This window comes from Canis aureus, chromosome 5 (genome assembly GCF_053574225.1).
Source record: "Canis aureus isolate CA01 chromosome 5, VMU_Caureus_v.1.0, whole genome shotgun sequence".
Classification (NCBI taxonomy): domain Eukaryota; kingdom Metazoa; phylum Chordata; class Mammalia; order Carnivora; family Canidae; genus Canis; species Canis aureus.
In genome coordinates, this window is record NC_135615.1 from 31,130,526 (window position 1) to 31,146,962 (window position 16,437).

General features: G+C 48.7%; 1 protein-coding gene and 1 long non-coding RNA gene across 3 annotated transcripts in view; one reads left to right on the top strand and one right to left on the bottom strand.

Annotated features, from left to right (window-relative positions):
- The first annotated feature begins 248 nt into the window (after positions 1–248).
- Positions 249–9,898, top strand: LOC144313902 (uncharacterized). Its single transcript, XR_013379551.1, has 2 exons — positions 249–549; positions 7,005–9,898. It is a non-coding gene; the product is annotated as an uncharacterized LOC144313902 (long non-coding RNA).
- A 99-nt stretch (positions 9,899–9,997) lies between these two features.
- The window catches only part of NET1 (neuroepithelial cell transforming 1), a 60,104-nt gene continuing 53,664 nt past the window's right edge, over positions 9,998–16,437 (bottom strand). For both annotated transcript variants that reach the window (XM_077897323.1, XM_077897324.1), the window contains 9 exons: positions 16,317–16,424; positions 15,542–15,709; positions 15,073–15,135; positions 14,706–14,802; positions 14,252–14,328; positions 13,326–13,583; positions 12,723–12,893; positions 10,741–10,927; positions 9,998–10,423 (listed from right to left, as the gene is read on the bottom strand). In XM_077897323.1, coding sequence (XP_077753449.1) covers positions 10,017–10,423; positions 10,741–10,927; positions 12,723–12,893; positions 13,326–13,583; positions 14,252–14,328; positions 14,706–14,802; positions 15,073–15,135; positions 15,542–15,709; positions 16,317–16,424 — 1,536 coding nt within the window. In that variant the 3' untranslated portion in view covers positions 9,998–10,016. The remainder of the gene's footprint in view (positions 10,424–10,740; positions 10,928–12,722; positions 12,894–13,325; positions 13,584–14,251; positions 14,329–14,705; positions 14,803–15,072; positions 15,136–15,541; positions 15,710–16,316; positions 16,425–16,437) is intronic.

Genomic DNA, 16,437 nt, shown 5'->3' on the forward strand with positions numbered 1-16,437 from the left:
AAGACCACGCTGTCCTGCACCTCCCTGTTCTCTCTCCTTCCTCCTGTGCCAGAGGCTCAGGCCGCCTTCCCTGGTGGCCTTGGACAGCTCAGCTCTTGAGTTCCGAAGGAACAGGCGACACATCTGGGGAGCCTTGACGCCAGGGGTGGGGGGCAGGGGCGGGGCAGGCAGTGACGCTGACCTTGGCACTGACCTCGAGTTAGATCTTGGGAGCCTGCCTTCGCCCTGACTTTTCTATTTGCAGATCTGGGGGCAGCGATGCTTCTCTCTCTCTGCAGATGTTTCTAAATCTTATTTATTCATTTGACACAGAAAGAGCGAGTGAGAGAGCGAGAGGGCATGAGCAGAGGGAGCGGAAGGAGGGGGAGAAGCAGACTCCCCGCTGTGCAGTGAGCCCCTCATGGGCCTCGATCCCAGAACCCTGAGATCGTGGCCTGAGCCGAGGGCAGACGCTCACCCACTGAGCCCCCAGGCCCCCCCCACTGCAGATTTCCACGAGGTGCCGTGGGTGCGGAGACCCCGTTGGAGCAGCTCACACGCGGTGCCACGGTGAGAGGCCACTCGGGCTCTGGGGTCCCTGCCCCGGATGGTCGGAGCCCACAGGCCAGGGGAGGGGACCCAGGCCTGCCCCCCCCCCCCGGGGACTCGGCCCTTGCAGCTCTGGGTGGAGCCTGAACCCACCGCAGGGGCTGCTCCGCTTCCCTCTCTGGGTTTTCCATGAGGCACAAGGGGATTTCCTATCAGGAACCACTGGGGTATCTCTCAGGGCCAGTGGGACAAGTGCTGGAAACACAGCCCCTTATCTCTCCCCTGACCGTGCCGGGCCCTTGTTCCATGGGCTGGCAAAAAAAGGAAAAAAAAAAAAAAAGAAAGAAAGAAAAAAAAGGGTCTTTCGAGGCGTGCCCATTCACAGCCCAGGATTGTGCTCCTGCGTGTGTTGTGATCCTCACGGGGGGTTACAGCGACCACGGGGGGATCCTGGGGGTGGAGGGGGAGAAACAAAAATAAATAGTTCCACTGGTCGCTCTGGAAGGGACCCCAAACGTCTCTGAACTCACTTGGGGCCTCTGCACCCCCCCTCCCAGGATGACAAACACAACGAGAGAGAGCAGACCCCCCCTTGCGAATCGAGGCAGGACCCTGATTGTTGTCGTTTCCTCCTATTTATGGCGAGGGAAGCTGGTTTTCCACTTAATCGGGGCCTGAAGCGGTCTCTTAAAATAAATACGGGAGGTGTAGACGGAAACGTATGCAGCACAGAAGAGCGCACCCGAGCCTCGGGGGAGTGACCCGGTGTGAGGCGTCGAGGGGGCTCGCGGGCAGCAAGGGGGGCTTGACCCCGGTACCCCCGGGCCTGTGCGAGGCCCCACGCTCGTTGGCGGGCAGCCGTTTGAGCCCGGAGTCGTGCACGGGTTTGCGGAGCGCCGGGGTTCGGGCGGCGGCGTTTATCCCGCAGGTCCGGGTCCCTAAGCTGAGCGCCCCGGCGCGATCCCGGGTAATCGCCGGTGTCACCCCGCAGAGGCGCCGCCTGCGGCCACCAGGCCGTAGCACGGAGCTGCGGTCGCCACCCTGAGCTCGTCCAGGCCGCTGACCGTCGACCGGCGGCGAGTGTCTGAAGTCCTCATTGGTTATCTCCGGCCGCCTGGACGTGTACAGTGCGTGTGTCCCCGTTGGAGTCCCTTTGGGAGGAGGCCCAGCCGCCCGGGGTGACCTGCGGGGTCTCGGAGGCGTGTGCCGCACGCCCTCCACGTGGGTTAGGACAGGCCATTCCAACCCCGCCCCTGGCGGTCAGTGACAACGCCTCCCCGGCCACCTCCTTGGGACGCGGTGGCCGACAGAGGGGAAGCTTGGTCACGTTATGAGAATAAGGTCACTAAGCAGGAGCAACGGCCTTGAGGCATGTGGGGCAGACACAGGATTGCGGTTGGGGTGAACCCACAATCGTGGGCTCCTGGGCGCCACTACCGCGTCCCTGACGTCTCCCCGAGCACAGGCCTCGAGGCGCCCTCCAGGGTGACCTGCTTGCACGCGGGAGGCCCTGCAGAATCGAGGGCTCCGTGGCGTGACTCGGTCTCCCCAGGCTTGGCTGCCGCGCAGTGAGGGTCTCCGGGTGCTCCAGCCTGGCTGGCGGCAGGCGGGGCTCAGGGCGGCCCGGGTGATGCCCCCCGGGTGATGCCCTGCGGCCCCTTGCAGGGAGCTGCCCTCCAGTCCCGGGGAGCCGGTGGGCTGGGGCTGGAGAGGGACCTGAGCGTGGCCTCCTCCTCGGGGAGCCCCCCGACCGGCAGCTCCCTGAGCCCCGAGCCTGAGTCCACAGGCACTGGCTTCACAGCACGGGGCGGGTGCTGGAGGACCCCTCCTGGGCTGCCTCGGGACCCCTCCCCCCGACTTGCACTGGGATGCTGGCCTTGGGCGCGGTGCCCCCCCGACTCCGTGCCAGTCTGGGGGCCTGTGGTCCCGCTGCCACCAAGTGTGCTGCCCAGCCCGCCCCCATCGGCCCCAGGACGCTCAGGTTCAGGTCTGCACGGCTTCCCGGGGGGTCAGGCGGAGCCCCAGCGCCTCGGACAGACTTCGAGGAGACCTTCAGGCGCAGCGAGTGTCCAGGGGCAAATAAGGCCGGGCCAGGTTTCCAGCGCCTGGATGGCCGTCCTCGCCTGAGCCTGGGGCCGCTGCTCTGGGCACCCATGGGCGTGTCCCCACCTGGCCAAGCCCAGGAGTCGGGCACTGCTGGGCCCACGGCTCCGCAGCCATAGCCCCCCCTTCTGGGACCCTGCACCCGCCTCCGGGGCCTGTTTGTTCCCCACTCGGGGCAGATCGCTGCCGTTGGAGCCCCTTGACCCCGGGTGGGGTGTGGGCCGGGTGCGCAGGACCCTCTGGGCCCAGGTTGGGGTGGCGGGCGGCGGAGCCCAGGAGACGGCCGTTCCCGGTGGCGGTGTGACCGAAGTGGGGTGTTCAGGGGCTGACGGGGCTTGTGCGGCTGCTACACAGCTGGGGATGGCGTCCAGGTGCGGGGGCAGGTGGGGGCCTCTGGAGCTGCTCGGGGGCGACGGTCCCTAGTGTGACTGACAGAGTGGGGCAGTTAAGGCCAGCACGCTCGGGGACGCGGACTCGGGGACGCAGGGCAGCAGGCCCCGGGGCATGGGCCACAGCCACGCCTGCTCAGTGTTCGCATGACCTGTGCCTCGTCTGGGCCCGGGGGTGAGCCCGGTCGCTCCTCCTGGGAGGTGCTCCTCGCTGCTTCCATCGGGCGTGTCCCGGGCCCAGGGTGCCCGCCGTGAGCCCCCGCGGCCGGCGACCCCACGGCTCTCCCCGCAGCGGCCACAACCCCGCTGAGCCTCGGGGACTTGAGATACTCGCCTGCTGCTGCGGGATGACAACCTGGTGGCTCGAGACAGAACCAGCAGGGGGTAGCTCACCTTTCGGGGAGCAGCTAGCTGCTGGGCGAGAGGCCGCACCTCTCATGAGTTTGGCCGTCGGGGCAGCTCGGTTCCACGTCCCAGGGCGCCCCCGGCGCCCCCCAAAAGCCGGACCTCCCCGGGGCCTCTCCGCCGCCTGAGCAGCCTGACTGTCCTCCAGAGTCTGCCACCCGAGGCACAGCAAGCAGCAGTCGCACGCCGTCACATCCGTGTCACTCTGTGGGTCGTGGGGACCAGCGATGCGTTGTGGGAGGGACCGGGGACGGTGTGAGCTGCAGGCGGTGGGGCTGGCCAGCGGCCACCGGGAGGGCCGGCCACGTCGGAGGCCATCGGAGAGGCCGCGAGTCGTCCCTGTGCCACCGACTCCTGCTCCCACGGGGCCGGGATAACGTATCCGTCCGGTTCCTTCAGCAAACCCACGCGAGTGCGTTCCCTGCATTGGGGGAAGTGGCCGTTACTGGGGACACCCAGAGCCTGGACGTGACGGCGATGCTCGGCGGGAAGGTGTCCCATGTCACAGAGCTGAGCGGGCGGGATGGAGAGGGCTACTGGGCTCAGGTGAGGGCCGGCGGGCCCCAAGGGTGCGGAGGAGGTCTCGGGGAGGACGGAGGAGCGGCTCCCAGATGCGGAGACGTGGGGCAGGTGCAGAGCCGGGCGGCCTGGGTCGGGGCGCGGCCTTGCCCCGCGAGGATGTCTCTTCTCCCACACGCTCTGGTTTCAGAACCTCCCAGAACCAATGGAAAGTTCCGCATCATTCCAGCGCGATCTGTTAGACCGATGCCAGGTTGCGCTTGTCTGTTCCTGCAACAAAGAAGCTCGTTGGAAAGTTCTGGGACATTCAGCCTGGAGGAGCTGGCTGTGGGTCACGACAGCACAGAAGGACTTTCCAGCGATGGAAAACACTGCTTCATGCCTCTTGCCTGCAGGCGGACGTGCTTTCGGGGTTTTGGCCCCCCAGTTGCTCCACAGGGCGCGGGGTGTGCGGCTGCCCGCCCGGGCGGCTGTCCTTTGCGGTGGAGAAGTGCGCTGCCTGTGGGGGAGCAGGTGGCCGGCGGTCTGGGGGACACTGGTGACCACAGGCCCGCCAGTTCCACAGCACAGCACCCCGTTTCCGGCAACCCCTCCCTCCGTACAGTGCACTGGACCCTTGATGTATGAATAGGAACCCGCGAGCTCTCTGTCCCCACGGGAGGCCTGTGTGGGTTGCCATGGGGTGGGCTTGCACCCCGTGGGGCGGGACGGGGTGCTGGGCAGGCTGTGGGCTACAGCTCCACCCGATGCTCTGTGCCCCTGCCCGCCTGCGCCCGCACGCCGCGGGCACTGCAGCCCCCGGGTTTCTGGGACAGTCGGGCGGGGCGCGGACTGAGCTCACACCTGGAGAGCGCCCAACACCGGAGAGCGGGCAGGCGGCGCGGGCGGGGCGGTGAGGTCACGCGGGGGGCTCCCTTCCAGGAGGGGGGCGGCCTGGGCCAACCTCTCATGTCCTGCCCTGACAGTAGCGGTTGGAAGCGCTGGGAGCAGCGTGTGCGGGAAGGGGACACCCCGCCGGCCGCCACGAGCTCGAGCTCGTCCTCAACCCTCCGGGGTGGGCGCCAGGTGCGGCCTCGGCCAGGCGGCGGCAGTGAGGGCAGGCCCTGCTCCCTCGGCCCACGGGGGCCCACGGGGACAGACTGGGACAGACGGGGGCAGTGGGGCTCCGGGGCACCGAGGACAGCGCACAGCCCCAACCGCAGATGCAAGCCGGGGAGGACGGCCGAGTCCAGGGCGCCCCTCCACACCCAGCTGGGGTGCTGCTGCTGACGGCACCTCCTCCTCCTCCTCCTCCTCCTCCTCCTGCTCCTCCTCCTCCTCCTCTGAGGGGAGGACTGGCCCAGCCGTCTTCCCATCCCAGGTCCTGGCCGGCAGGCGCCGAACCTGAGGTCCTGGCCCGGCCGTGCACACAGCTCACTTTTCTCACTTTACACCCGAAGTCTTAGAATATCCACAGTAGTGTTCCAGTTTTGGTCTCTGCAGATCTGACCTGAAAGATGCATATTCCTAAGTGCACATTTTTTTTTCTGGGCCTGGGTAATTTTTTTGTTCTTTTCTCAAAAATAAGACGTTTGAAGTGCAGCTTTCCCTTACCCTCTGCTTCCAAACACCCACAGCCGCCCCTACCATCAGCAACCCCTACCCCCCCCCCCCCGCCCCCGACTGGGACAGCGGTGAACCTACACCGTCACATTACCCAAAGTCCGTAGCTGACATTAGAGCTCATTCTTGGTGTTGTGCACTCTCTGGGTTTGGGCGAATGCACAATGCCATGTATCCACCCTTATGGTATCACACACACTGCCCTAGAAGTAAAAACCCCATCGCCCTATCCCCTGCCAACCACTGATCCCCACGGTCTCTTCCGTTTGGCCTTTTCCAGAACGTAGTAAAGTTGGGATCCTACAGCGCAGAGCCCTTTCAGATTGGCTTCTTCCCCTTGCTAATACGCGTCTAAGATTCCTCTCTGTCTTGTCTTCGGGGCTTGATGGCTCCTTGCGTTTTTAGTGCCGAGTGTCTTATTTAGGTCTAAATGCACCATGGTTTACTTCCCCGTCACCAAGCAGAGCACCACGGTTGTTCTGGAGCTTTGGCTTTTGCGGATAAAGCTGCCATGAGCATCCATGTGCAAGTTCCTGTGTGGACAGAACTTTTCAGCTCCGTGGGTAAAACCAGAGCAGGACTGCTTGACCGCGGGGCGGGGTTTGTCGTTTGCAGTTTGGGAAGAGACTGCCCAACGCTACGTTTGCGTTCCCAGCGGGAACGAATGAGCGTCCCTGCTGCTCTACATTCCGGCCGGGCCTGGAGTCAGGGCCTGGGGTAGGACTCACTGTCCCAACAGGCTGGAGTGGAACCCCGTTGTTAGAACGTGAACTTCTCTAAGGCCGTATGATGTGGAGTCTCTCTTCCTGTGCTTGTCACCTGCATATCTTCTTCGCTGAAGTGTCTGTTTGGGTCTTTTGTCCATTTTTTTAACTAGTTTGTTCATTTTCTTATTGTCAAGTTTTAAGGTTTTTTTTTTTTTTTTGGTTGTTTTTGGCAGATTTTGGCTAGTATAATCCTTTATCAGATGTGTCTTTTACAAATACTCTCTCCTAGAGTCTGTAGAGTCTTATTTCCGCGACACAAGTTTTTTTTATATTTTCCTGATTTTTAAAAATTGAGAATCTATGGCATGTTTCCCTAAACAAAGTCCTGGTCAGACTACATTTGAGCAAATCTTAACTTGGGGTCCATAGATAGGTTTGGGGAATATCCCTGAACCCCACTAACCTGTGTGGATGTGTATGTACATATATACATTTTCTGGGGGGAGAGAGCCCATACCTTGTATCGGGAGTCTCAAGGTACTCCTATCGACTGGCCCTGAGGAACTTCTATCTGAGGCATCCTCGGGCTTGCGGTTGGTTCTGGAGTTGTTCAAATACGCAAGCAAGAATCAAAACTCCTTCGGATCGTGGAGATTATGGAGTCCTCTGGATTGAGGGAGATTTTTTTCGATAGGACACTCCCCTCAGGGGAATTAGGTTCAGTGGACAAGGAAATACCATTCTTTCGTAGGTGTTCTTGAATGCTGGTTAAGAAAAGCTCAAGGTTGAGCTGTCATGTCCTCTGAATCCGGTGGACTTCTGAATGAACAACGAACACCAGTTTCATCTCTGGGGACAGGCAGGAATTTTATCTGATGGGCATCATGAAGACAAACTGTAAGACCTCCTCTCTGCATCTCAGTTACCAGGCCTGAAAGGTGGAAGGAAGCCTTCCCTGGGCATTCAAGCGGACATTTGCTGTGGTTTGCAAAATTAATCTAGTAATATTATAGTTCTCTATATATTAAATAACCAAGTACTGGGCTGGATCTGCTTGTGGAGAGAAGCTAGCACAAAAGTAACTGCTCACCTGAGTCAGTTGATGAAACACCAGTCCCCACCACAGACTCAAGGGTGACTGAATGACAATGGCTTCCCGTTCTCTAGAGTTAATCTGGGCGGGTGCCTTAGTTTCCCGCCCCACCTCGTGTGCACACATCCTGAGTTTAAAAAAGATCTCCCTAGGCAGAGACTAACTTTGCTCAAAATACATAAATGCACTCACTGAAAGAAGTTAGAAAAATCAGACTTATTTCGACAGACCCTGAAGAGTGTGAGGCAGATGGACAAGTTAGCAATATGCCTATACTTACGTGTATCATTTACATAATGGCTATTGGCTGGGTCACTGATTATGAAGTGCTGACCCAAGGAGTTCACTTATCAGAATTACTAGGAGGGAGTGTTTACAAATACAGATGATCAACCCTCACTCTTGCCACCCCTTCTCCGCAAGATCCTGATTCAGGGAAATGGGTATTTATATGGGGAGGAGCTAAGGGGTGGGCCCACTTCCTTTTTTTTTTTTTTTTAAAGCACCCCTGGTGATTCTGATGCCTGAACTGGTTTGAGAGCCACTAGCTAGATTATCAGATGCTCTCAAATACACAGATGCAATTTCTGAAATGTTCATTCCATGTAATTATTCAGTTTCTGGGCCTATTTTCTCTCTTGAGTGAACCAAAGAAGATACAGTTTTTGATGAAAAATCATTCCATTAACAGCATTTGAACTTGTTTCTGTACCTTCAGAAGCTGAACAGGGTAATTCTGGAAGGAATATTCTATATAACATCTTGTTTTCTGACTTTTCAGATCACAACTATTCATGTAACCTACACTTTGACTTTGCATTTCCAAACCTGGAAACCTGAGATACTGACATGAAAATCTGAAATTAATCAGCATGTTTTGCTATTAGCTTTACTACTATAATCAGAAAGCAGCCAGATGTTCAGCTGACTTCAATCGAATAGCTATTTTTGATTATATCGTATTCTAATATTGTAAAAAGACTCACAAAGCTTGACCTTATAATTCAGTCTTTCTCTTACTCATCAATGAATTAAGGGTTTAGTTATTTATGATTTTTAAAAACCTTTGTGAAGCTTGTCATTAACCTCCTCTGCTGTACCAGCATGTCATGGCACATGTCGCTCAACATCCACCAGCCAATAAACCTTTAAGGGTGATTATGTGTGTGCTTTTTTTTTTAATTGTATAATTCATTTATACAGAGAAATCATTTGGATTATCTATTTACAATCTTTTTCAATTTTCATTTCCACTGGCCAGAAACAGTTCACGTAATAGTCAACATTTACTTGAGCTGATTACCAATATAGATCTGCCATGACACAGGGCTTCGGCCTTCCCTCCTTAGAGACAATGGCCTCATTGAACAGAAACATTTTACAGTGAAAGATTCATCAGTTATTTTTCCCTCTTATGAATAAATCCAGCAAAACTGATCTAAATGGTCAAATTTTCAACACATTTGTTTCCTTTCAAACCCATAAACCAAGACAAAGAAAAATTCACTTCCCCCAAGCCTTCTACGACTTACGACATACCCTCAAGTTTAGCTTTTACGATATCCTTTCAACGTCCTGGCACAACCAGACGTTTTTACCTTAAGACAAAACTACTCTCTTCGGCTCTCTTTTTTATTTGTTTGTTTTGAACTTATTACCAGTCAACTGCTTTCCCTCTTGCTTCTCAGACAACACTAAAACTTTCAAGAAAAACCTTACGGCATTTTTCTTCCCATAGTCCAGGATACACGGGGTCATTTCATGTGTGTTCTCCATTCTGACATGCTATGCTTTAAAGATTGCAATTTTCTTAATTGGCTCAAAAACAATATGGCTTGGTTTCACTTGGTCAAGTTAATCTGATTTTTTAAAAAAAGATATATATATGTATATATATGTATATATATATATACACACACACACATACATACACATTTTAATCAAAAAAGAAAAATACTTTAGAGACACACCAATTTGAAAAGGAAAATGCATCAAAGTAAAAAAAAAATAAAAGCAAAAACTAAAAACTACAAATTAAAAAAAAATTAAATACTTGGCAGGTTAAATGGATGAAAAATGAGGAATGTGCAATGAAAAACAAATACAAAGCATTCCAGTTGACAAAATGGAAAACTTAGTAAGTTTTACGGTTTGTTCTCCAAAGACTTTAAGTTTCACTGTAAGTTCTGAAATATCACAAACATATATTGTGTGAAGATTTCAGGTTGCTGATGCTACAAACTCAAACTCTGTATGCAGAGTTTACCAGAGAAACACTGGTGAAATCCCAGTATTTGTAAAACTTTAAGTTTTGGCAAATATTGTAAATATCACAATTAGAAAGTCTTGATGAATGCAGAAGAGAAAATCCATTTCATAAATATTTCATTTGATTAATAAAAGGCTTGCATGTTCTAAATAATCTGAGAAAAATATCTTTAAAAAAAAAGGCTACAGTTTAACAGTAATCTGCATGTATCTTTAGCTGCCTTAAAAAAAAAAAAAAAAAAAAAAAAGGAACAACCACCCAAACCAACCAAAAACACAGAAAATGTTAAGACTGGTATTAAGTAGCCCTGCAATGCTCCCATGCTTACATTACAAGAAAAAACAAACTGTACACATTTATAAATAAACAGTCTCTCCACCAGTTCATACACAGAACTTCCTTTATACCAAAGTCTCTTTCCGTTTGCCACTGAACTGGGCTTTGTCCCTTGCTTTTCGGAAGCCAGACTGTGTTTGGTGAACTTTCACACTCTTCACGTCCTCTGCTGTGTGCACTGGGGACACACATTCTGAAGTGTCTCCGTCAACCTGGACCTGAGTCATGCTGGACGCCGTGGAGGCCCTTCTCCGGGCCCGGATGCTCCCGGCAGAGGGGTCGTTCTCCCCACACTCCTCGTCGAGCTCTGGGAGACCCTGCAGGTCAGCTGGGCCGACAGCCTGCTGGAAAGGAGCGATGGCCGAACGGATGCAGTTGAACCACTGCTGTTTGTGGAACACATCGTTGGCCTGCAGAGTGTGGGACTGGCCTGGGGAGGGGTCTTGGAAGCGAACTCTAAAGATATTTTTAGCTAGAAGAATAAAGAAATGTAAAAAAAGAGACTTAAAAAAGTTTCTGGTAAATAAAGTCAGCATGCAATCTTAGGATGGGGGGTGTTCATATCGCAGGTACATCCATCAGGCAGACAGCCTAGGAAAAGCCCATCCCTGACTCCTTAGATACACCTGCTGGGTCAGGGCAGCAAAGCACCTGCCAACTCAGTGAGTGAAACAGGTACAGGACAATGGAATCCTTCTCATTTACAATTTTTTTTGTATAAGGACAACTAAATTCACTTAGGTTTTGAATTTATGTGTATTTAAACTACTTTAAAGCTTGTTTTCTTACCTTTATCTGAGTTGCTGAAAGCCCCTCGAAAGGACCCTCCCATTCTCACATCTCCATCCTGCAGGTCTTCCAAGACCAGCTCTTGGACAGGGATTGGCTGCCGATAAACCTGGTAAGAGTGACGCTCATTTCGTGTAACAGGCCGAGTCAAAACCAAGATGTCTTGAAACAGGAATATGTAAAGTTTCTGGAAAAACAAGAAATAAATATGTCTTAAATGTGAAACTCTGTAATTTTAAGTGACTGAAATCCACCATTAAAATGACTTGATTCGACAGTAACTTCCTCAGATTTATTTACTAACATCCTCCTTACAAATGATCTCATAAAGACTTTGATTTCAAAGCTACCCATGTTCTACTTGGAGAGCTTTTCTAATCTCAGACTATATAAAATTTATTTTTATCAGCGGGTAACATTAGATTAAGCAGCAGCTGAGTAAACGCTATGCATCACAAAACACCTACCAGTAGTAACATGTCTGGAGACACCAGTATCAGATACCAGTTTTCTAACAAAACAAGGATTAACAAATGCAAGCTGGTAAAAATGTTAATGGTTTGATTTTGTCCCACACAAATGTAAGCCTTTATAGAACAATTAGGCTTCATAATAGAAATCAGAGGTGTCAGGTTTCAACTTTTTCCGAAAAGATCTCAACTTCTAAACTGGGCTTCTAGGGAGTAGGGAAATGGGGGAAATAGGTGATGCAGATGAAGGAGTGCACTTGTGGTGAGCTCTGGGTGATGTACAGAATTGGTGAATCACTACATTATACACCTGAAACTAATATTATACTGTATGTTAACTAACTGGAATTAAAATAAAACTTCCAAAAAAACGGCCTTTTTTCTGAAAAGCACATAATAAAACAAAATACCATTACATGGGGTCCCTGGGTGGCATAGTTGGTTAAGCGTCTGACTCCTGGTTTTGTCTCAGGTCATGATCTCAGGGTCCTGAGATCAAGCCCCACATCGGGCTCCATGTTGGGCATGGAACCTGCTTGAGATTTTCTCTCTCTCTCTCTGCCTCTGCACCTCCCTTGAACAGGTGCATTCTGTCTCTTTCTCAAATAAATAGATAAATCTTAAAAAAAAAAAAATCCATGCTTACATTTATTTAGTTCTAGCAAATACTTTTATAATAAACATTCATTTTTAAAGATTTTACTTATTTATTCATGAAAGACAGAGAGAGAGAGAGAGAGAGACAGGCAGAGGGAGAAGCAGGCTCCATGCCAGGAGCCCAATGAGGGACTCCATCCCGGGATCACACCCTGAGCCGAAGGCAGACACTCAACCACTGAGCCACCCAGGTGCCTGTATAATTAATATTTAAAAAATAAGTTTGCTTTCATTCAAACTGTTGTAGAAATTTGTTTAGTAGTGCTACAAGTTACTTCTATCACTATAAACTCTTTGAAAAAAAAATTGAAAGACATGTTTTTTAAATTAGGAAACTATTAATTTATTTTGAAAGGAACCCCTAGCCAAAAAAGTTGATTTATGCTTCAAAACTAAAATATAGGGCAGCCCAGGTGGCTCAGTGGTTTACTGCCGCCTTCAGCCCTGGACCTGATTCTGAAGACCTGGGATTGAGTCCCACAGGGGCTCCCTGCATGGAGCCTATTTCTCCCTCTGCCTGTGCTTCTGTCTGTCTCTCTCTCTACCTCTGCCTGTGTCTCTGCCTCTCTCTGTGTCTCTCATGAATTGGTGATAATAAATAAAATCTTTGAAAAAAAAAAAAAACTAAACTAAAATATACAAACTGTTCTCCAACCAAGACCTTTGAGTCATTCTGTCACAACAGAAACCAAAGTTTGCTTCATCAAAGCTAATAATGTAAAGTAAAAACTAGTAATTTTCTGTGATGATTTTATTTTAAAACTTGCTTCATAACTTATGCAGAAAAAATTAAACAAGGGGGAAAGGTGAAAGTAATAGCTCATTTCATATTAGTGAGAAAAAATATACACTCACATGTCCATTTTTATTCTTCAGCTCCCCATGGCAGAGCAGTACTTTGCTTGCTTCAATTCTAGGATCCTTCTGCTTTTCGTCTAGATACTCCAGTTTGTCAATGTAATATTGGCATTCTGATTCACCTTTCTTCAAGTTGATATCAGAGAGAACTCCTTGTATTATCAGTATCTAAAAGTTATCAAGAAATCAATGAAGCATTTTCAGCATATTAGCTTTATGGTTTCCTTACAGGGCTAAAACATTATATTAAAGTGATAGGATTTTAAAGCTTGAAAGGACTCTCTCTAGAAATCAGATAATTCAGTCAGTCTCTTCAATTTACAGATGAAAAGACAGCCACAGCCAAATTGGGTGACTTGCCCAAAGCCACACAGCTAGCTGGTGGAAGAGGTCAGATATTACAATCTAGTCTTCTGATTAAAATATAAATATAACACGCATTACGTCTCTTTACTGCTTAGTACACAAGTGTACTGGGTAATGAACAGAGCATTTTGCTATGTTGCAATACGCATAAGATTTGAGAGTACCACTGTGTATGTTTCTAAGGCAAGCTAATATATAAACTTGAAAAATCTAAGAATCATTTACTAGACTTACAGCTTCCTCCAAAGGCTGAACATCAGGGTGGTCTTTTGGAGTGTGTCTAAGAATTTCTTTCAACAGTAGAGGGTATTTGACCAGGCGACTTCGAGGAATATCTAGAAAGCTCCAAAGATCTAGTTTTCGACTGAAGGGAGATTCAAGACATCGTTGGAGGAAGTCCTGGACGCGTGGATCCTGTTTCTTTTGATCAAGAAGAGCTTTGGCTGCCAGCTGGTTACTACAGTAGCCTTTGTAGGCATTCAAGCCTGGCAACTAAAGAATACGAAGAGAAAACACAGTAGGATACATGTTTTTGTGAAAACAAAAACAAAACTTGCAGCTAATTCTTGAAAATTTTAATAAGCTGCAAAAGTTTCCCTGCAGATGATGATGGGGGTAAGGTAGTATCTGAGCCAACATCAGAATGTCCTTTTGTAACTTTGACTACATCTAACCCAAGACCCATGGCTTCTACTTTCTCCCAGCCTCAGTTTAGATGGTAGTCTTCTATATTTCCAGGGCACCTGAGTGTTTCTCTACCACAGTCATCACCAACCTTAAGATCGCATATGTACTTGACTACCCACCCTTTCTCACTGGATTATAAATGTAGACACCTTCCACTACTGAACCCCCAGTGAGCCCTCCTGGAACAGCACCTAGCATCTAGGAGGGACCGAAATGTTAACTGAAGGAACAAAACAGGCAATGTGGGAATTCTGTCCCAAGAGAAAGAGATTTTTAAAACAAATAAAACTGTATCATTCGTGAAGTATTTTCTTAAGTAAACACTGTAACTTCTTACAGCTATATAATTTTGTTCTGTCTTAATGCCTTGTTTCTCTGTTTTTAGAATTCATTTACTAGATCTGCTATTCACCACAAATGACAAGTATGGCATAGACTGAAAAAGGAGCTGGTGTAAGGAGCTCACTACATACCCAGTTCACAAGAATGTGACCAATTTGTTCCACTGTTCCACCAGGTTTGGTTGCTTCTCCTATTCTTGCCAACAAATCTGAAATGTAAAAAGGCAGAAATACCAATAACAAATTTATCTTAAAAAGTAATTCAGCACTAAATTAGAAGTTTAGATTCAAAAGAACTTGTGTTGGAGTGTCTGGGTGGCTCAGTTGGTTGAGCATCTGACTCTTGATTTCAACTCCAGTCATGATCTCAGGGCTGTGAGATCAAGCCCCGCCTCGAGCTCTGTGCTGGGCATGGAGCCTGCTTGAAATTGTCTCTCTCTCTTTCTCTCTCTCTCTCCCTTCCTTCTACCCCACCTTGCTTGCTCTAAAAAACAAACAAAAAATACCCTCCCCCACAAATTAAAAAAAAAAACTTTGTGTTAATGCTGTTCAGACACTAATAGAAATTAAATATCATATATCTCACCTTCATGGAGAGGTATATAAGCGTCCAAATCACCAAATATATGGGTGAGTTCCTCTTCTGACATTATAGACAACTTTAACATAGGGTCATGGTAGGCCTGTCAGAGGGGGAAAAATATGTCACCCAAAGAGATCAAGCAAATAAAACATGATGAGACACCTTCCTTGAACGCAAACATGACTAACTATATAAAAGCTAGTGTGGATTCTATATGCTACACATAAAAGAAACCAAACTATATGTTAATACTCAAAGTCTCTTATTGATACTCATATTTGAAGAGATTTTCAAGTCATATAAAAAGTTTAAAATTTGTGAAATATAATTTTTTAAAACTAGAGCAAGTGATAAGAAGTTATTTACTGACCTTTCTTGCAAGCTTGAGATCCTCAATTAAATCCTGTTCACCTCGGGACATTTCATATATTGCCTAAAAAAAGGAAAAAAAAAATCCAGCAAACATTACAGGTCATTCCTTCCTTTGAGAAAGGAAAATTATATACAATTGATATTTGTCATTAATTATTTAGCTGATGTTTTGCAGAGTGCTTTTTAAAATGATACAGTCTGAAAACTCTAACTCAGAATGGAATCTCAAGAGGTTGCCATATGTTTTATAACTTTGGTCCATCAGAGTTAACTTTGATGACTACCACCCATCACAAAATGTTCCTGCTCAGCATGTGTTATGAATTACCACTCAGATAGAAAACTGCCAGCTGATTTTGCTTAGGTATTAGTTTGCTATTCTTAAGACACAACATGTTTAAAAAATAGGGACTTTTTTTTTTAGTGTAAGACAAAAAATATGGCCTTGCTACTGAATGCCAGCTTACCTCCTGACGTTTAATTTCTTTGGTAGTTAAAGACTCTTTCATACTGACATCTAACATCTCTGACCACAGTACACTGCTTCTCCTTTTGGCAGGTGTTGGGACTGTTGATCTGCTCGATGACTTCTGGGCAGAAGCTGGAGATCTGCTGTCACCACGAAGGGTAAATGACTTAAAAAAAAAAAAAAAGAAAAAAAGGTGAGCAAAAGAGATTTAAAGGATACAATAATTATTTCTTTTTCTTAAAAAAACAAAGACAAAAACATAGTTCTGAGAATTTCTCAGCATCTCAGCACATAAAACAATCATTTATCCAAGTTTCAATCTAAAATTTATCAGCCAAAATTACATTTTTGGGGATTAAAAACTATTTAAGACTCCTCTTTGAATTTTTTTTTTTAATTTTTTAATTTATTTATGATAGTCATACAGAGAGAAAGAGAGAGAGAGAGGCAGAGACACAGGCAGAGGGAGAAGCAGGCTCCATGCACCGGGAGCCCGACGTGGGATTCGATCACGGGTCTCCAGGATCGCGCCCTGGGCCAAAGGCAGGCACCAAACCGCTGCACCACCCAGGGATCCCAAGACTCCTCTTTGATAGAAGATGTAACTTGATACTGTTCTGGTAAAAATATTCCTTGCCAGCATGTTAAAAAAACTTTGCGTTTAAATATAATAGTGCAAAACTGTTTGTACAACTCAAAGGAAAATACGTATTTTAGGCTTCTGTAAGAGGTTTCCTTACTACACTACTCACCCAGTCCCATCCCTTGCTTACCTGAATTGTTTGACCAAAGCGTCGGACTGCTCCATTTCTTACAGGAGAGATCAAATTTGCCAAGGATGTGACCCGAGCAAGAGGTCGAACTCTTTTATTGCTTGGCTCCTGTAAAAACAAA